The sequence below is a fragment of the Trachemys scripta genome, chromosome 11 (genome assembly GCF_013100865.1).
Source record: "Trachemys scripta elegans isolate TJP31775 chromosome 11, CAS_Tse_1.0, whole genome shotgun sequence".
In the NCBI taxonomy this organism is placed as follows: Eukaryota; Metazoa; Chordata; order Testudines; family Emydidae; genus Trachemys; species Trachemys scripta.
Genome location: NC_048308.1, coordinates 30,627,949 through 30,648,941, shown reverse-complemented (window position 1 = coordinate 30,648,941; position 20,993 = coordinate 30,627,949). Strand labels below are relative to the sequence as shown.

At 39.5% G+C, this 20,993-nt stretch overlaps 1 protein-coding gene across 1 annotated transcript in view; it reads left to right on the top strand.

Annotated features, from left to right (window-relative positions):
• Positions 1-20,672, top strand: part of PLA2R1 (phospholipase A2 receptor 1) — an 84,021-nt gene extending 63,349 nt beyond the window's left edge. The window contains 11 exon segments of the mRNA XM_034785248.1: positions 1,346-1,488; positions 2,574-2,691; positions 3,944-4,074; positions 4,678-4,822; positions 7,073-7,311; positions 8,297-8,465; positions 10,472-10,612; positions 11,969-12,085; positions 14,555-14,731; positions 16,843-16,872; positions 17,004-20,672. Coding sequence (XP_034641139.1) covers positions 1,346-1,488; positions 2,574-2,691; positions 3,944-4,074; positions 4,678-4,822; positions 7,073-7,311; positions 8,297-8,465; positions 10,472-10,612; positions 11,969-12,085; positions 14,555-14,731; positions 16,843-16,872; positions 17,004-17,254 — 1,661 coding nt within the window. The 3' untranslated portion in view covers positions 17,255-20,672.
• Positions 20,673-20,993: the final 321 nt, after the last annotated feature.

The following is a 20,993-nucleotide window of genomic DNA, read 5'->3' as shown; positions in this document are numbered from 1 at the left end:
CCCCCCCCCCCCGTCTCTTGACTGCCCCCTCCAGAACCTCCCTGTCCCTTCTCCGGCCCCCTGACCCCCTTACCCCACCGCTCAGAACATGGTGTTGGGCTCTGTGCGGAGCTGGACACGTGGCTGCGCTCCCCAGCACAACACACAACCCGGTCCCTGCCCCTGCACAGTGGTGCGGGAGCGGGGCGCTGGGCTGCAGGGGAGGAGGAGCTGACGAGGCCGATGCAAACGGCCCGGCAGGCCAGCCGGCTCAGAATGCGGGGGGGGAGGGAGGAGGAGCTCTACAGATGCTCCGGAATTTAGCCCTGCAAGCTGCAGGGGGAAGGGTTCTGGCTGCCAGAGCCCCAGGTGAGAGGCTGACTTTCCTGCAGCCCTCCCAGCCGCACCTCGTTCTGCCTGCGGGGGAATCCCGGACATTTTGAGTGATTTACAAATTTCCCCCCCCGGACGCTATTTTTAACACAAAAAGGAGGACATGTCCGGGTAAATCCAGACGAATGGTAACCCTAGCCAAGGTGGGAGCAAGGGCCCCAGAATGGTGTAGCCCTCAAGTAAGCTTCTGTCTGTGATATTTGTAGACAGCAGCAGAGAGCGACAGGGAGCTTCCTCTACCTCTAGCACCAAATGGGCAGTCTGTGGGTTTGTTTTTAGTGAAAATCAAACTTTTCTGGTTTTCCAATTTTGAAATTTGGGAATTGACCAGATGCAGTTTTCAAAAGTCATTGTGTTATACAGATTTGAGCTGGTTTAAAAATTTCCATTGGCAGTTTTGTTGAAATTGAAATGGTTTGCAGAAACATGTTGATTCTGACAAATTTTCAACAGAAATAAGTCTAAATGTTTCACTTTGATAGTGCTGAAATATTTTTGTTTTGATTCCTTTTGTTCATATTATATTAAAATATTTAAATAGTATATTTAATTGAATATATATTTAATATTTTAATATAAAAACTAAATGAATTAAAATGGTAGAAACAAAACACTTCAGCTCTATTGAAATAAAATATTTCAAAATGATCCCAAATCAATTTTTTCTGAATTTTCATTTCACAGCAAATCTCAAAATTTCAGCTTTTTGTTCCAATTCAGAATGAAAACAAAATTGAAAATGTCAGTATTTCCAGCAGAATGTAAATTCCAGTTCTTGGCCACCTCTAATATAGAAAGACATACAGAGAAATACCATTGAGTCAAATGTAGAGCCTTGTGTCATTTGGCCAATAAATTTATAGCAATATTAACAATAACATCTGAGAAATAGTCATTTTTAGTCATCAAATTGATGTACATAGCAACTTTTCTAACATGAATGTAACAACATAATTTCTATAATTTTTCACAGGACTCTGGGGTGATGAAAACTGTACCATTTCTCTTCCTTCCATTTGTAAGCGTAAAATTGTATGGATAATAGAGAGAGAAATTCTAAAAGACCAGAACCAGCAAGGAGTATGTCCCAAAGGATGGCTGTACTTTGGATTCAAGGTAAAAAAAATATATATTTTTGTTTATTCAAAACCCATTACAAATGTGTGATAGTGAGTGGACTATTTAAGGATATTACAAATTATTGAAGATACTGTTTTCCCTTTTGACAATAGGCTTTTTAGGCACATAAATATAGGCCCCAATTCTGCAAATGATTATGCTGACCAGTACTTCTATACACAAGTAGTCCCATTTAAATTATAGAATGTTTTGACTTTGTTGAGTAAAATGCGAGTGCTTGTGTGTGAAGTTACTCATGTTTTTGTGTCACATATATTCAGTGTCTGCAGGATTGGGGCCTTAGCCTGTTCCATACCCCAATTAAGACATGTGCACCTAGAAGGCTTTTATTGCCTAGGAATGTGATTCCAATATGACAAGAAGGCTGTGTGCTAAATGGAGCCCTGTATTTTTCCTTCAGAGATTGTCACATTCCTATACATGTTGTTACAATAATGTTCAGAAAAGATTATAAACCTAAGTCTATTCACACACTAGAGTTGCAGTGATAAAATTTTCTTTCGGTTTATATTAAACCTGTGTATTCTGTAACCCCAGGACAGACAGTAGCCAGACTCATCCCTGGTTAAACTCCACTGACTTTGGGGGTAAATTGGGCCCAAGGAACATTTCACCTTTAAACTGGTTTGAATCCAGCCCTGATCGGTTGTAACTGAAAATTAATACCAAGAATGTAGAAGAGATGTGTTTATGTAAATAAATGTTTACTTTTCAGTGACCTGTTTGAATTGATTTGATGGCTTCAGCCCAGTTCCTGGTGGGCAGTTTTCCACATCACAATATTCATGACCCAGCTGATCTTGATTTTTCACTCTTGTTGACAGTCTTGGCAGAGAGGCCTAGATACTGAAAGAGCATGGACACTGCCCTGCCTCCCTTTGAAATGATTGTCATTCTTGCTTAGGGTTCAAACACAATGGCAGGCCATTGCCTTTGTTGTACCTATTCTGTGGGTAATCAGAAGACGATAGTTTACAAGGCTGTCAATACAGCACCTTTAACAATCACCAAACTCATTTTAAAATGTAAAAAAATTAAACATTTTTTGCTTTTGGGAATAGTGCTTTTTGATACAAATTCCAAAGGATCCAGACCACCTGACGAACTGGTATTCTGCCCAAACTTTCTGCAGTGAACAGGATGGGTCACTAGCTTCTATTGAAAATGAAGTAGAACAAGGTACTTTACTGACCATACTGTATTGCATTATAATAAAGATGACACTTTATTTATTTTATTAGTAAAGTAAAGCATAATCTTAATTACAGGACTGGGAATTAAGAACACTCACATTCCAAACCTGGCTATGCTACTAACTCTCTCATGTGATTTTGAACAATCTTTTTAAAATCTCCATTCCTCAGTTTCTCAAACTATGAAACGGATAATATTTCCTTGTGTTCCTCAAAAGTGTATTTTGAGGATTAGTTATTGTTTGCACAACACTTTAAGCTTACATACAAAGGTGATGCATGAATTAGAAATGCCAAAGATAGAGGGATACATTTTTAAAGATTGCTTTATAAAATTCCTATATTGGGAAAACAACATTATAATATTTTAAAATCTACCTAATTAAAAATAATGGTAATAATGATGAAAAGCTAGTATCCTTGTTACATGAATGTAGTGCATTGGGTCTTATCTGCACTATATTAGATTGTCTTTTTATAGCAGGGGTCCGTAACCTTTCAGAAGTGGTGTGCCGAGTCTTCATTTATTCACTCTAATTTAAGGTTTCGCGTGCCAGTAATACATTTTAATGATTTTAGAAGGTCTCTTTCTATAAGTCTATAATATATAACTAAACTATTGTTGTATGTAAAGTAAATAATGTTTTAAAAATGTTTAAGAAGCTTCATTTAAAATTAAATTAAAATGCAGAGCCCCCCCGGACCGGTGGCCAGGACCCGGGCAGTGTGAGTGCCACTGAAAATCAGCTCACGTGCCGCCTTCCGCACGTGTGCCATACGTTGCCTACCCCTGTTTTATAGACTCTACTTCGGACTGGTCAGAGTAACAAACACCTGTGCACTTGGCACTTTTTATATTCCCTGATCAAAAAAATCCCAGGTTAAAATTTGTCATGTGTGTAAAGGTTTTTTTAGTTGAACTAAAAATCTAGCCGTCAAGCTTTGTTACACGGTCTAATTTTTAACTACCATGGAGAAATGCATGTTCAGTGAAACAGTCATATCAAAAAACTAAAATTGTTCCAACTGCTATGGGAACCTCTTCAACCCTAATTAGATAATAGTCTAGATCCTGACCCCACTGAAGTCAATCAGTACCAAGAAATTTAAGATTAGATGGAAATGAAATGCTGCTAGTGCTCTTTCCTTCTAATAAGGACAATACCTATGAAATGACATTGGCTGGTAAGTTGGCTTACAATAACGAATGTGTTAAAATTCATGCTTTCTTTTTGCAGCTTTCATAACAATGAATCTGTTTGGACAGAAGACTAGTGTTTGGATAGGGCTGCAGAGTGATGATTATGAAAAATGGGTGAATGGACATCCGAAGGTATATTCCAATTGGTCTCCAGTTGAAGTAGTTCATGTAAGTTTTATGAAATGTGTTTTGTGGAGAGGTGTTGTTTTGTACATAATAATAAATGATTTTTTTAAAATGATAGGGCCTGATTTTTGACAGGGGCTCAACCTAGGCTCACTTTTGCACATCCGAATAATGGGGGGTACAGTTTCATAGGTCCAATTAAATGTGGGCAGAAATGATCCTCTGTAGACATCTAGCTATTTGATTTACACCGCCAATGAGGTAGACGCACATATCGAATCATTTACTCCTATTTACAGGCACAAAATTGGGGGCATAACAAGTGGTAATGAGTTTTTAAAATCTGCTCCAAAGAGACTGGGGAATCAAAATTATCATGAAGTATACTGTGCAGTGTATTGCTTTATGCATAGAGAAATATTTAGTTAGTTCTGATTTCACATTCTTTCAACTGAATTATGCAAAATTTTCATTATGATGTTTCAATTTTTAATTATGATGTTGTACATTGGAATGTTCATGTTTAGTGACTGTCAGCTGGTTAATCTTCTGCATGCTTTCTCTTGTAATGATTTTTATTTTAATCAGTTAAGAGTTGGTTTTTAGGCAGTGCTTATTCATTATCATGATATATGTTTATTACAGGGTCAGAGATATAACAGTGCTAATATTCAAGAACAAGTTCCATTGTGTACCTTGGTATCAAATAACCCTAATTTTCATTTTACGGGAAAATGGTACTTAGAAAGCTGTCAGAAAAATTATGGTTTTATCTGCCAAAAGACTCAAGGTAAGGATTTGTTTCTGTTTTACTCTCACCCCTCTCCATTGTTAATTAACTTACTCACTTTCTTCTCTCTCAGCTGTGGTATGTTGTATAAATTCTTTATAAACCATGGAATGTAAATTACCTCTTACATGGTTTCATGTCAACAGCCTAAAACTACAAATTATCTGTAGAATTTTGGATAAATCAACATTGCTACATGAGCAATACGAATAGTATTATCTTTGTTTTTTTCTTCTGGCTATACATTGCATATCTTAGATCATGGAGGGAAACAGGTATTTGGGGTGATGCATAACTTGGAGTAATGGTATGAAATTTAGACTAACCATCAGAAAAAACTACTGAAAATGAGATTCAGTAGGAGACCTGTAAAACTGGATTATAGAAAACTTTAGGAAAAAGTACTGTAGAGAACAATCCACGCAGACAGGAAGATAGACTAGAAGACCTAATATAGTTGGGTTTTTTCCATAGATTCCAAGGCCAGCAGGGACCATTGTAATCTTCTAGTCTGACCTTCTGTATAATGCAGGCGTAGAACTTCTGCAAAATAATTCCTAGAGTGTATCTTTTAGAAAAACATCCCATCTTGATTTAAATATTGGGACCCCCATTAGAAACACTGCCGTTTGATTCCCCATTTACAATTACTTTTTTGAGACCTATCATTTAGCCAGCTTTTAATCCATTTAATGTGTCCCATGTTATTTTTATTATAGAGACAAGGTGGTTGAGGTAATATCTTTTATTGAACCAACTTCTCTTGTTGAAAGAGACAAACTTTAGAGCTACACATAGCTTTTCTCACTTGGGATGGGTCATTTAGTCATTTGTTCAGAGCTTCATTTGTAGAAACGTTCTTCCAGAGGGAAGAAGCAGGAATGAAGACAAAAGGGAGATGATGCAGCTGCCCTTTATATTCTTTTGCCATGTGGCTTGTACTTCCTTTGTCCCAAACACAAGCTGCCCAGCACATGGCATGGATAAGCCTTAGAATTCTGTCCATATGGATACCAAATGCCTTGCTGACTCATGAAGTGTATTCCCAGGTTCCTTGCAATGGGTTCATTGTACAGTTGACTACCCTTGAAGGGCCATCGAACAGGCTTAGGCACTGCTGATGCTAATCTGTCTGGGGACGTCAAACAGAAACACAGAACAAGTTTGGAAATACAGATATACTTCACCATACAAAGATGATACAAAAATATAAACAAGATGATCATACTTGGCAAATTATAACATTTTCGCTATTTTTATAGCTGTCTTCTCTTCCCCTCTAAACATGTTGGTATTTTTCTACCAGTAGGGCCTTCTTCCTTGATTGTGGGCATCCAATAAAGAGTTCCTGAATAATTCCCAATTATCATTCACGTTTTTCTGATTTTAAATTCTTCCTCCCAACTGATTTGGCTCATAAATGTTTTCAGCTTTGTGCAATTGATCTTTTTTTTCTCCCTCTCATCTGATTCTGTCACCATTCTATCCATTTGCCAGAATCAGTGAGATACTGCATAGGATATGTGATGCTCTTTACAGCTAATTTCTGAAGTCATCCCTTAGTCTTTGTACTGTTTGAATTCATCTTTGGCTCTGAGACTCATGCATAATTTTCTCTCCTTGAAAAGATAGACCTCACAGTTGGATATGTACATTACTCACCGTGCAAAATATGTATTTTTTACAATTCAAAACCAGGCTCTTATTAGCATGATAAGCAGATAAGCAAACCTTTGGATTATTCCAGCTCCTCAGTCCAGTGGGAGATCAAGGAGATCCCCATTAAACAGGTGTGTAATGAGACCCTCTAAGGTTACTCTCAAAACATCACTGTAAAACAGAATCACTAAGCTGGTGCATGTTTCTGTGTATATAGTGCTTTATGGGTACTTACCCTGGGATTGAGGCCCACTGGCATTAGTTCCCCTTTGAATTCTTGTTGAAATTCAAAGTTTGAGAGTCGAGAGAAAGCCTTCCTCTCTGTGTACTGAATCCATTCATTTTCCACACAAATTCAATCTTTGGCTTTGCTGTGATTTCAAACAAGAGTCCTGTGTGTGTGTTTGCTGTGTTGACATGGTCTCAGGGATGTTCCTAGAAGAACTAACAGATTTGTGGGTTTTACATTTGTTTTTAAGGATAGCCATTCTGCTTTGAGAATTGGTATTTTATTAAACATTGTCTGTTAAAGGAAAATGTTTGATACTGAAAATCCTGGATATTTTGTCTTTTTCTTTCTGTTTTTTGCAGATACATCCAAACATGCCATAGATGCATCTGAGATGTATCCAGTACCAGATACTTTAGAATATGGAAACAGAACATATAAACTAATACATGGGAATCTGACTTGGTTTGCTGCTTTAAAAACCTGCATGGCAAATGGAACTGAATTGGTCAGCATTACGGACCATTATCACCAAGCCTTCCTCACTGTCATTGTAAACAGACTAGGATACGCCCAATGGATTGGACTGTCTACCTCAGATGTACGTAATGGGGTCTGTGCATAGGAATATGATCTTGTAGATTAGTTTTTACACTAACAAGATAATAAGCTGAAAAAAAAAAGGAAATGCGTATTCACTTGAAATTGGTGGATTTGTAAATGGAGATGAGCTTGCAGCAAAAACCTCAAGCTGAATACCCCTGTACTTGGGAGAAGTTTGGATCCTGAAGCAAAACCCAACTATGCAGCTAGGGCTTATCTATAGTTGTAACACAACATATAAGCTTCATTACAGTAAACTGTAATCAGTGTGGTATCAGCACTGCATGATGTGATGCTAGTATGATGCTAGAGTCCCAGCACTAAAAGGAAGCTTAAAGGCAGAAAGAAGAACATTCACAGGCAAAAAGCCTTTTGTAAGCTGACCACTGAAGTGGCTTTGGCTTCATTCTTGGTACACTTACAATCCAGATAACTACTTTATTCATGATCAGCTGCCACAGTGGTTCCGTTAGTACAGTAAAAGCTTTTTTATCCAGCATGTTAGGGAAATGGGGGGTGCCGGTAAGTGAAAAATTCCAGTTAACTAAGAGGGAGGGAGTTGGGGCGCAGGCTCTAGGAGAGAGTTTGAATGTGGGAGGGGGCTTGGGGCAGGGGGTTGGGGAGTGGGAGAGGTTTCGGGATGCCAGATCCGGGGGGCGCTCACCTTAGGTGGCTCCCCACAAGCGGCAATCTGTCCCTGCTGTTTCTAGGCGGAGGCACAGCTAGGCGGCTCTGCACACTGCCCCCGCCCTGAGTGCTGGCTCCGCAGCTCCCGTTGGCCAGGTACTGTCGTTTATGAGGCTCTTGCAGAATTACATAGTAATGGTCCTTGGGAATGTGTCTGCATCGTTTACTTAGGAAGCTGCCTTGGAAGAGGAAAAGCCAGATTTGCCAGCCCATGAAAAGGATATCAACACAAAAGAAGAAGCCACTAATGTTACAGTAACACATAAAGAGAAATAATCCTAAATTTATTTTTGCAGAATGGGCTTAACTTTGAGTGGTCAGATGGTACCAAGTCTTTGTTTACCTTTTGGGGAGACGAGGAGTCACAGTCACTGGGCAGCTGTGTTTATATTGATATTAATGGGCAGTGGAAAAGTGCTAACTGTGAAAGACTTCTACAAGGAGCAGTTTGCCATGTGCCAACTGGTAAGTCATTGTTTTGATTTATATTAAATCTCTGCAGCAACTAATTTAGTTTTACACATTGGCTATGGAAGTATGTGAACACAAGTATGTTGGTTCACAGTTGAATACTGATTATTATAATATAAAATATATATAAGTATTTAGGGCTAGAGTCACAAAAGGACGTAAACTGCTTTAGGTGACTAAATCCCAGAATCAGGCCCCAGTGGGATTCACAAAACTCCTGCTCAGGTGCCACCAAACTCTATAGGCACCTAAACTCACTTGGTGCTTAAATGACTGCAGTAAAAGTTCCCTAGCCACCTGCTCTTCTGCCTCTGCGCATGTGCACGACAGCCCATGTTAGATGTCGCAGATGCTTAAGCCCCAGAGTCATGCACTAACTGGAGGAAGATAGGTGTTCCTATGCCTAACTTACCTGCAGGCCCAATCTAGTCAATGTGCTCAGAACTCATCTATTGGCTCAAGCCGCCATAGGCCAGTTCACACAAAATGAGCAGCAGCAGCCTACACCTCATAACCATTGATATCAGTCATTTGGGATGTGGGAGACCCCTGAGGCGGAGAAGGGATTTGAACAGTGATGTCCCATCTTTTGGGAGCTTGTTCTGAGCATTAAGCTATTGGATATTCTGATATGGTGTTCCCAGTCTCTCCTGTTGAAGCTGTTCCATTGTGGCTCAAGGGGACTGGGTCATGGGTCTCCCACCTCCCAAGTGAGTGCTCTAACTACCAGGCCACAGAATCATTCTCATACTCACAATCTCTCTGGCCTCATTACTGAGAATCCAAAGCAGGTGGAGGCACCTCCCTGCAGCCCACACTTAGGCACCTAACTCCATTAGAGGGGCAGAGCTTAGCACACCTTGGCACCCATTGGCTAGCTGAGATAAGTAGCCGCCTAGTATGTTGGCTTTTTTGAATCCCATTCATTGTATAGGGCCTAACTCAGGCTTTGTGAATCCTAGTGATTTTTAGGTGCCTAAAAGTTGGTGTGAAGCTAAATAAAAAAAAAAAATGGACTTTGGGTTCCGGCCAATGGGAGAGACAAAAACACCTTCTTGTAACTAGAAAAAACTAATGAGAAATGTTAGATTTCTTGGATTAAGACTAGATTTAGCATGAAGTATAATACACTTTAATAAAATTCACAGAGCATGGATGATATGGTGGTCATCAGTTAGAAATGAGTAGATTCTTGTCTAGATTTCCTGGATCCAGACCACAGTTTAAAATCCTTCCATGGATATCTTAGCCCTGAGGTAAATAGAGTTCCAGGCAATTTACTGTGTGAGGGGGGTTTTGAATAAGACCAATTCTCTTACTTTAATCATAAATTATATTGCACTGCCTAGGAAAGAAGGACATATTTAACAACACTAGTGATCTACTTAAAATGATGCATCAAAAGTGGTTATACAAAAGTAACTAACAGTTTTTAATTTAAGTTACTGTCTCTGCCAAGTCTTTTGCAGTACTAAGCAGTGTCCTTTAAACATTCCTTCAATACAGGACCACATTACCCTATCCAAGGGCCTAATCCCGCTGTCATTGGACTCCTATTGACTTCAATGGGTGTAGCATGAGATCTATTGTCCATTTAAAAATATATATATATTGAGCTAATTTCTCACCAGACAGAATCTAGGGTGCCGAGGGGCAGCAGGATCAGTCACAATGATTGCATTTATTATGTGGCTGTATCCCTTAATTGTATCTTATTTGGGTTTAGGAATAGCTTACTTCAATTTAGCTTATTCCTGCAAAAAAAAAAAAAAAAAAAAAAAATAGATCTAAACTGCGGGTGAGTCAAGTTTCCATTTTTCTTTATAATTTTTACAATAAATAAAGATTTTCCATGCCATAATACAGTAAAAAGATTACCAGTTTACATGTATGCTTCTCAAGTGTAGAATTATTGCTAGTATTATTCTAAAATGATTTGTGGGATGTTTATTAATATATTGTGTTACTCCATTAAACCTACAATGTTATTTCTATCACAGAAAAGAAACTAATTGAATACAGAGGCTTATGTTCAGAAAAAAATGTCACCTGGATAAAATTTAGAAGCAATTGCTACAGGTTTTCCACAGTTTTTGAGAGTACAAGTTTTGATACAGCATATGAATTTTGCAAAAAGCAAGGTAATCTGTTATTAGTTATCTTACAGCAATAAAATGTCATGTATTCTTCTGAACATTTTAAATAAATTATTTAAATAGTGGCCTGTTTTATATGGGAGTGAAGATGATATTGTAGCTAACTAAAACAACTAACAAATGTTCTAAAATACATCAGGATATAAGTTTTCTTTGCATTTGCATACAATTGAATGGCTTTCTCTTCAGATTACTGTAAAGATCCTGTGATTACAGTTTCACAACAGGCTAACAGTTTCAGATTTATACCTGCATTGTAAATTTAGAAATTATATAGTGTAACCATAATTTAAAATCTCTAAGATAACTATGCATAATGTTGAACTTTTGAAGCGCAATATTAAGTTTTGACACTATGCAACAGGTGTTATTTCTTCTGTAGCAAAAGCCCATGAGTGGGAAATGTAACTTCCATGTGGTGTGTGAGAATGAAACAAAAATATTTTGTTTAAAGAGAGAGGCTGGAATTTTCAAAGGTGCCTAAGTTAGGTGCCCAACTCCTATTGAATTGCTTTGGGGTTGGAAAACTAACTTCCTAAGGCTCCTATATACTCATTCATTAGCCCGTTCGTTTATAAGCCGACCCCCCCCCCCAAGATGGTTAGATAAAAATAGCAAAAACTGTATGACCCTTTCATAAGCTGACCCTATATTTCAGGGGTTGGAAAACTTTGGCTCCTGGCCTGTTAGGGTAAGCCGCTAGCGGGCCTGGATGTTTTGTTTACCTGGAGCGTTCACAGGCACAGAGCCCCTCAGCTCCCAGTGTCTGCGGTTTGCCATTTCCCACAGCTCCCATTGGCTGGGAACAGCGAACCGCGCCCACAGTGAGCCAAGGGGCTCCATGCCTGCAGATGCTCCAGGTAAACAAAACGACAATGTATTAGATATTCAATGATTCCACAGAGTTTAAAATCATCAAATTTTGGTGTAGACCCGTTTATAAGCCAACCCCTGCTCTTTGATGCGTCACTTTTTTACCAAAAATATTCGGCTTATGAACGAATATATACGGTAAGAACGGCCATACTGGGTCAGACCAATGGTCCATCTAGTCCAGTATCCTGTCTTCCAACAATGTCCAATGCCAGATGCTTCAGAGCGAATGAACAAACAGGGCAATTGTTGAGTGATCCATTCCCCGTAGTCTAGTCCCAGCTTCTGGCAGTCGGAGGTTTAGGGACATCCTAAGCATGGGGTTGCATGTAGTTATTTTGTGAAGAGTGAATTGCGATTACAGCTGGAGGAGATGATTTCCCACTGTGTAAAGCTAGATGAATAGAGTTTAATTATGTTCTGAACATGATCAACAATGAAGTAACTTGGTATATGTTTCATCTGCAGGATCTAATCTTTTGACTATTAAAGATGAAGATGAAAATGCTTTCGTTCTGGAAGAACTGCGCCATTTTGGTTCTTCTGTCCAAAGGATTTGGTTGAACATTCAGTTTGTTGTGGACAGTAAGTAATGGAATACATTAATACAGGGGTCGGCAACCTACGACACACGTGCCAAAGGTGGCACGTGAGCCGATTTTTGATGGCATGTGGGGCGGGCTGAGCCACTCGGCACCCTGGCCAGCCGGGGTCCCGCCGCCAGTCCCACTCAGCGCCCGCTGCTGGCCTGGGGGAAGGAATCCCAGACTGGCAGCGGGCTGTGACCCCAGCTGGCAGGAGCCCACAGCCGAAACCCCAGAGTGGCGGCAGACTGAGCCGTTCAGCCCGCCACCGCTCTGGGGTTTCCACTGCCGGCTCCTGCACGCCAGGATCCCACCGCCAGTCCCACTCAGCACCCGCTGCTGGCCTGGGGTTTCTTCCCCCAGGCTGACAGCAGGCTGAGATCCCAGCTGGCAGGAGCTGGTGGAAAGCCCGCTGCCACTCTGGGGTTTCGGCTGCCGGCTCCTGCCAGCTGCGGTCAGAGCCCACTGCCAGTCTGGGGTTCCTTCCCCCAGGCCAGCAGTGGGTGCTGAGTGGGACCAGCGGCGGGACCCCGGCTGGCAAGGGGCCAGCAGCGGGAACCCCAGAGAAGCGGTGAGCTGAGCAGCTCCCATAGACATTCATCAGTTGTCAGCAAGAAATTGTATTTTAAAATATGCCATAAAACCTCTTTCAACTGGATTACTTCCAACGGGATTATTTTTCTAGGAGACTGTCTCATCAACACAAGTAACTCCTTCTATAGGTGTTATGCCCTGAACAAAAGACTCTGACTTGATTTATGCCGATGTAAATCAGGAGTCACTCCAATGTAGTCACACCAGCTGGAGAATTGGAATTAGGCCTAGCAAACACAGAAGAAGGGATGTTTCCCAAAGAAAGAGAGAGAGAAAAATAACAACAAAACACAAGATCAGGCACCATCTTGAGGGAGAAGTCAGCACAAATGAGTTCATAAAATGCAAAGCAAATGAGTTGTATAAACTAACAGTGTGGTAGGAGAGAGTTTCACTTAGAGAGAACAATCATAAATCACTCAACACTCAGTTTTGCGGTGCCATTTAAGAAAATATTTTTCATATCCTACTACCTGCTGCTCTCTTTTCCACATGGATAGGTGTTTGTATGTACAGCAGCTTTGCAGAATTCTGCTCTTCTAGGGCAAGTAGGTTTTTTAAATGTGAGAAATATCCTTATTTATTTTTTGTCAAACTTTATAATAAGGCTAAGTATTACAATGCAGTTACATAGTAATTACAATAAGGTTTTGCTTTTCAGTATGCATTACTACTGATTCATATGCTGAGAAGCTGACTAGATGCTTGATTTACTTCGTACCATCCCATTGGTGTTCTTAATACATATTCTGTTGGAAGTCAAATATGGAAAATACAATGTACTAACACTGACTTTTCTCATTGCAGTTTATAATTACACTGTAATTACACTGTTTTTTGCTATGTAATTACAGTTAGCTTTTAAGGTTTGATCATTTTATCCATTATCCTGAGAAGAGGTGGGCAACAAGTGTGTTGCTTGGGCTGCTAAATTTCATGACAGCTCAGTCTTGCCAGGCTGCTGAGATTGCATACAAGACAGAGAATGACAGCTTGGAGTAGGGTGTCATAAGGTCCTATTGCCCTGAATTGAGGATGTTTTCGGTACAGACCTTCTAAAAAATGTTAAAATGTATTACCGGCATGCGAAGCCTTAAATTAGTGTATACCTGAAGCCTCGGTATACCACTGCTGAAAAGTTGCCAACCCTTGATTAACTGCATTAATATGATGGTACAGTTTCATTTCTTAGTTTAGCGTTGACAACCACATACCAGAATACTCAACTTGTTTATCTCAGCTGTCTTTGTCAGTTTAGGGTGCTCTTGAAATACAAAGTTCTATCTCTGTAGCTATTAAAGCTGTGACCGTTTGGTTGGAACATTCTGGCTTGTGTCCCACTATAATGGCTGGCTCACAGGAGGATAATACCCTTATTCCTTTCCGGGGCAGGATGGATGGTCACTGCAGAGCAGATTCCCTCCTGCTTCACATCCCCAACTACTGTACTCCACAGCGCAGAGAGACACCCAGTTTCATCGCCCACACCTTAACCGCTCATAATGGATGACACTGTTTTTGTTGTGAGAGACAGGTTTCTCAATGCTGGGCCCATATGCAGCCTGCTCCTGGCAGGTAGGCCACCTCTCTGAGGCTCTGATCTAGGAAAACACACAAGAACGTGCTAACATCCATCCATATTCAGGAGACACGCAAATGGTTTCCTGAATAGGAATGCTTTCCTCAATTGGAGATGGAGGGAACAAAAGAAGCTCCAGCAGTGCATGTCAGAGAAGATAATTTTGCCCATATTTTTGGGGAGTTGGCTCTTCAGAATCCCCCTATCTAGTTGTCCTCTCCTCATTCTTTCCTATTCAGCAAGTATTTAAACACAAATTACACAGACCTCACGGTGCTTAAATATTTTTGCCTTTAGATGACACAGTAACATGGATTGATGGTTCTCCCTTAAATTATTCAAACTGGGGCATCAGGGAGCCTGACTTGGATCATCTCAAAGGGAATTTTTGTGTTGCTTTGAGGTCCACAGATGGAGTATGGCAATTATCTCCCTGCAGAGAGAAAAAGGGATTTATATGTAAAATGGATACAGGTATGTGTTTTATGTGAAAGAGAGTAACCATCTCCTTATAAGATTGTTTTATATGGCCCTGGTTTCCCCTTTTCCTTACTTTAGGCTTCATCTGAAATGGTGTTCAGTTAATGGCCTTTAATGCCATTGCACCTTCAGTTTCCCATATGACTGCAATCCTCTTCACATGTAGTCACATGCCTCACTTGATTTTGGTAGTCTATAAAGGATATTTCATTTTTTACAGATATTTTTTGTCCCTTTTTATTGATGGATATAGCTTTGAAGAATTGAACTAACTTCAAAAGTTGCAATTTTATCACTGATTTTTTTTCTTAAAGATCGTTCTTTTTCTGGTCCTCCCTAATGCCATTCAGATTTAGCCTGTAGGACCCATAAAATCCTTAGTTGTGGTCACCTTATTTTGATGGGGATGCAGACCAGTTTGTAGTTGCGGGGACAATGGGCACTGCTACTGACGGTGCTAGAGCTGCGGTAGCTGCTTTCCAGACTGCTGAGTCAGCTCCTCTGCTGAGCAGACTATGTGGCCTCCAGCCACAAGGGCAGCTTGCTAAATAGTGTGAAAGACAGCCTAGGATAGTGGACTGAACAGAAGCAAGCTCCCTTACTCTAATCCTAGTTCTGACTCCCACTGTGGCCATAATCAAGTCACTTAATCTGTCTGTCTTTGTCTTCCCTCCTATAAAATGGGGATATTTAATAATTACTTTACAAGTACTTTACTTACTTACTTTATGCCACTTCTTTAGTAGATTGTAAAGTGCTACTATGTAAGTGCTAAAGTTCACCAGAGTGTGCACAAAAGCCTCCAGTATCCCCCAAACTCTTAGCTTAGTCGAATAATTGTTCTTTGAAATACTTTAGAGTGTTGGAAACTTCAGACAATAGTCTCCATTTGTACAATAAGAGATTCTGCCTCTCCTTTTTTACATGAAATGAAATTAAATGAAATATAGAGCATCCTAAAGAATTATCTGACTGACCCTCCCCGAAGTACCAAGTCTGGCCTGACACATAGTACTACTCTATAGTCACAGGGGACAGGAATCATTACATTTTGTGTATCGAAAAAATTATTTTGCAGGCCTACCTAAAACCACTAAAATCAGCATTAGCCCTGCTAGTTAGTCTTAAACCAGGCCTGTGTAATGGTGCTCCCCTACTTGTCCAGGGTGAGAATTTCTATTTTTTTTTTTTTTGAGTAAATATCACTACCTTTTTCATAATCACCAAGGCTGATGTGATGGAAATGGTAAAGTTTTGTGATAATTTTGCAAGGTTCTCTTATGCCCAAAAAAAAGGTGTCCCAACATTAAATTGTGCCAAATATATTTTGGGGAAAGCAGTAGAATCTTCTAAGTTTTCTTCTCATGAAACAACTGGCTCATAAGGCAGGTGGCAGATAGAAAAGTCTATGCATAAATACTTGGATACAACTTTCAGTCATCCACTGGATCTATATAAGAACCGTAGCAGTGTGGAAATCAAAGATCTAATTTTTCTATGTCACTCAGTAGTATCGTGTATGTCTCACAAATATTAATGAAATTAGCCCCACAATTCCCCTAGAGGTATGTAAATGTTGTTTCCCCCCTATAGAGAAGGACTTGGCCACAGTCACCCAGGAAATTTGTGGGAGAACCGGGAATAGAATTCAGATCTTCTTATTCCCAGGCTGATTCCTTAACCAAAGGACCATCTTTCCACTGTACAAATAGAAAAGTCTTCAAAGTATTAGAGCTTGACAACTCTCACACAGTAGATGCCCAATCCTGCTTCCATTGAAACCCATGGCAAAAATCCAGTGACTTCTGCAGAAGCAGATCAAACCATAACTGAGCATTCCTGAACTTTAGCTCCTTCATATTTAGACCGTGCTTATCTCACATGCACTTTGGTAAGTGAAGGAATTTAAAATGACGCATCAAGCCATATTTATCGCAGTCTGTTGTAACTCCCATTGACATCAATAAAGTTAAATCAGGGAGGGCCCATTATTGTTATAAAGTATGTCCCGTCCCCCACAAGTAGCAACTTTACAATAAAGCATGTATGTTAACTTTTATAAGTTGTCTAAATAATTTTCATGCTAACTCTGGATTCTGTTTCAGATATCTTTGCCACAGTGCAAACAGTAAAAGATAAATTCTACTATGTGATACATTTATATTTTTATCAGAAATACTGAAGCTAAAATGTTTTCTGCATCTATTTTTATGGCGTTACTTTCTTTCATTGTTATAGAACTTTTCTTCTGCTTCTTTCCTTTTAGCATCACACAGTGGGATCATAGCTCTAGCTGTAATGGTGACACTGGTGATGGTGGCTGCTATGTCTACATTTCTGTGGTGCCTGTACAAAAAGAACAACAGTCTCTTCAATAGAGTACGATGGTTCAGAAATCCATGTTATTCACAAATGAACTCTGAATATCTAGCTGTGGAAGAAAGCATCCTCATTTCTGATCTTGAGAGAAATAGTGAAAATTAATGGTGCAAGAAGGACCAAAATAATTGCATTTAATACAGATAATACAAAGAAACTCTACAGAATAGTTCATTTTATGAACTAGTTACTACCTAGGACCAAATCACACCTGAGTTTTTTGCAATGGACAAAATGAAGAGTGGAAAAAACATTCAAAGGAGCAAATATCTGTCAAAAAGAAGGGGAGTGAAACCTAAGTCCCCTCCCTCTGTTCCTGTGGTAGCTTCTCTGTGTGAATTCTCTGCAATAAGTCCTCTGCAGATTTTTAGGAAGCACAAATGGGCAGAGAGGGGTTAGAACCCTTGTGAGAGAACCTCGAATTCTCCAGTTGCTTGAAGATCCTCAGGGTAGGCCCACAGATCTCAGGACCTGCAAAACCTCTTCTACTACATGGGACAATTCAACAGAAACCCTATGGCCTGAAGGCAGCAGAGATTTTTCACTTAGCTTTGTTCCTTCTCTGTATTTTGTTGTTTTTTGTTGCATTTTATTTTACACAGGAGGCAAAATCTGGCCATAATTAACACTAAATTTTTGCCCTGGTTTCAGGAATTTAAAACCTAATCAGATTACTACAATAATCTTTTGCTCAATACCCAGTTTTGTGCAAAGAGAATGACACTAGTATCATTTTTCAGACATAGGAATACCCTATGTAGATTTCCAGCATGTGGAGAAGTAGAGCCATTCTTGGTTGGTCTGCTTGCCTGTTTTGTTTAGGGGTTTTTTGGTTGGTTGGGCTGGGGTTAGTTTTTTATTTGGTTTAATTTTGTTTGTTTGTTTTGCAAATATAAAATTATGGGGGGGGGGGGAATTGGGAGTGTCAGAATTTACCAGTTCAGTCCACCATTCCTACCTTATTGTTAAATTGAAATACTTAAAACTTGCCATGATGTACAGACTTTGACTTCTTCACGTTGTTAGTATAATAACAGGAGTTACTCCAAGTTACCTGTTAAAGATTAAACTTTGAGATAACACACTTGTTGGGGGGGAGGGGGTTTCTGCAACAAACTAAGCACCTTGCTTTAATCTTATTTTTTTAGTCAGTGTCTGTATGAAGAAACTGATTATAATCAGTTTCACTCAAGCTATGGTAAGAACTTCCTTTACTTTTCTCTTACATAAGGAATTACTGTTACACCACCTAATTCTCATAATTACAGTTAGCACTAGCCCAGGACTATAAGTGTTGATTGTGTTTTCTGTGTTGATTGTGTTTTCTGTTCTTCCTTGTATTGAACTTCTGTTTCGATTCCTCTAACTTGCTTTTCCTGGATCACAGGCATTTTGTATTATTCCTAATCTGAAAATTTGGTGAACACATTTTCATTCTGATTCATACTAATATTGATGATATTGGCAATTTGTTTCACTGTTGTTTCAGCTGGAAAGTTAAAATAGTGTACAAAAAAATAATGCTCTTCTGTAGTTTTTTTCCTCCTTAATCTTTTTCATTTTAAAATTGTGTTTGAGCCAAGTTCACCATTGACAGAAGCAGGCACAAAACACTGACTGCAATTAAATCACACCTATTTCACCAACCGCGAATTCATTCCTTGTCCTTGTGTGGATTCACCAGAGCTGGTGCAGGGAGGTGTACATTGCACTTTGCTCTGCCAGCCCATCCCCTTGAAGGGAAAGAGAGCAGGCGATATTCTTCTACCGTGTTGTTTTTAGACTTTCCACTGACTGAAGGCAGACTTAATTCCTTGGGGGCCTCCAATGCACAGCATCCGTGCATCTCTAACCACCTTGGCCACATCTCTTTCTTGAGATGCGCTGTATTTCAATGGGACCTCAGCCAGAGGGGAAGCTGTGGTCGCTTTTCACTCCGGTGCTACTTCCCTCTTCCCCCAGCCTCACACTGTTGGATTTTCCACCTCTAAAGCTCTGCCAGCACAAACCTGGGCTGAATTTAGCCCTTAGCTGAATTTTTTTCCTTCCTGGCCATGACAATGTTATAAATCCATGTTAATAAAATCCACAACACACCCACACACTCACATACTGACATAATGATTATGCAGCTACACTCTGCACATTCAGCAACAAGACTCTCAACCTTCTGCTCCAAAAACACAAGTCTCTTCCTGAGCCACAGTGAAACCTCCATTAGCTGTTAGTAGTATGGGGGATAGTATAACTAACTTCATAGGCCAGCCCATGAAACTTGCGGCCTGATTCTGACCTCCTTTACATCACTATAAATCAATAACAGTGAGATCGTAATCTAACCATGATTACAAACACATAGGCAGGTCTTACTCTAGCCAGTAGATGGCAGTGGTATACATAAGAGCAGCCAACTCATTTAAAGTTAACTGGTCTTAGAAGTGAAATAGATAGGGTACTACCTATAAGGAATTGTACAGGGTCAGCTCTTACTCCTTTTGAAGTTAATACAAGTGTTGCCACTGATCTTAGTGGGTGCAAGATTGAACCCTTAGGATGATATTTGCACATATATCAATTTAATTTATAATTAGAGTCAGTGGGAGGATGACAATTTCATTTTGTGACAACTTCCAAGGTTTCAGAATTTGTTTTTGTTCCAAACTGGAATGAAAACAAAATCATTTGAAAATGTTGAGAAGCAAAATTGTGTCAGAATGTCCATTTGGGATTGAAAAGGTCAGATTTTAGATTCCCGTCTCTCTGGTATCAATTGGAACATCCACCTTCGACCTTAAAAATTTTGCTGTCAAAAACTATATCAAAATCTTTACACCTCTGTGAAATGTTTTAGCTTTGATGAAACAGCAGATTTTGATGGTGTTTAGTCAAGTGTTCCAGCAAGCTCTATTTATTATAGCGACATTTGTTTTAAGATATGTACACATTCCTCTTTCTTTTACTTGTTGACTCTCAGCACAATATCTTCTTTATCAAGGCTTTATGTGTGAAATGAAAAATGCAAAAGCCATTTTTATCATCTACTGTTTGTTTCAATTCTGTTTCACTAGTGAAAGCAGATTTTATCCTTCCTCAGGGCTTATTCATAAGGAGCTGAGCCTTGGACATGCTGAACACCCTCAGTTTCCACTGACTTTAAGCAGAAATTGACGTCAGTCTAGATTCAGATCTTAAATACTTAATTAAAAAGAGGGAGAGAGTTAAAAGATACTCTAGAGTATTACCTCGCTTTAAATTAGAGACTCACTTTTGATACTCTTGGATTTTTTTCCTGTGTCTTAACTCTTCTGTAACTTCCTGATGCTTCTGTAATGGAGTAACTAGTGGTAATGATTAAGGAAAAGTAAGCATTCTATCAGACTGGATTGCATACAAGTGATCATGTCTTATTTCTGTAATATCCATTCTAACATATACATTTCCAAGAAGTAGAAACAAAAATCCCTCCTTTACTACTACTTTGTATTTGGGTTAATAAAGTATGTTGTTTTTTGTTAGGCAGCTGCTAATTTTGACAAGCTCTTTAAAAAAAAATAAAAATAAAAGCAACCTCTCAACCTACTGAATGGGTCTCCAATTTTAACAAATAAAATAAACTGGCTTCTAAACAGATCCCATGGGAACAAAAATTAAATTGTAAATATGACAACTCTTCCAATTCATGATGCTTAGACTGTGCCCTGCTCATGGAAGGTTGCACAGAGGAATAAGGTCTCTCTTCACCCCCCTCACCTCCTACTCCTGATACAATCATGTAGGAATGCCCTGGATCTTCTTTCTGTAGACAAATAATGGTGGCTACATGCCTAATACTCTCCCAATCTTTCTTAGTGGGTAAAAAGGACAGAGATGAAATGGA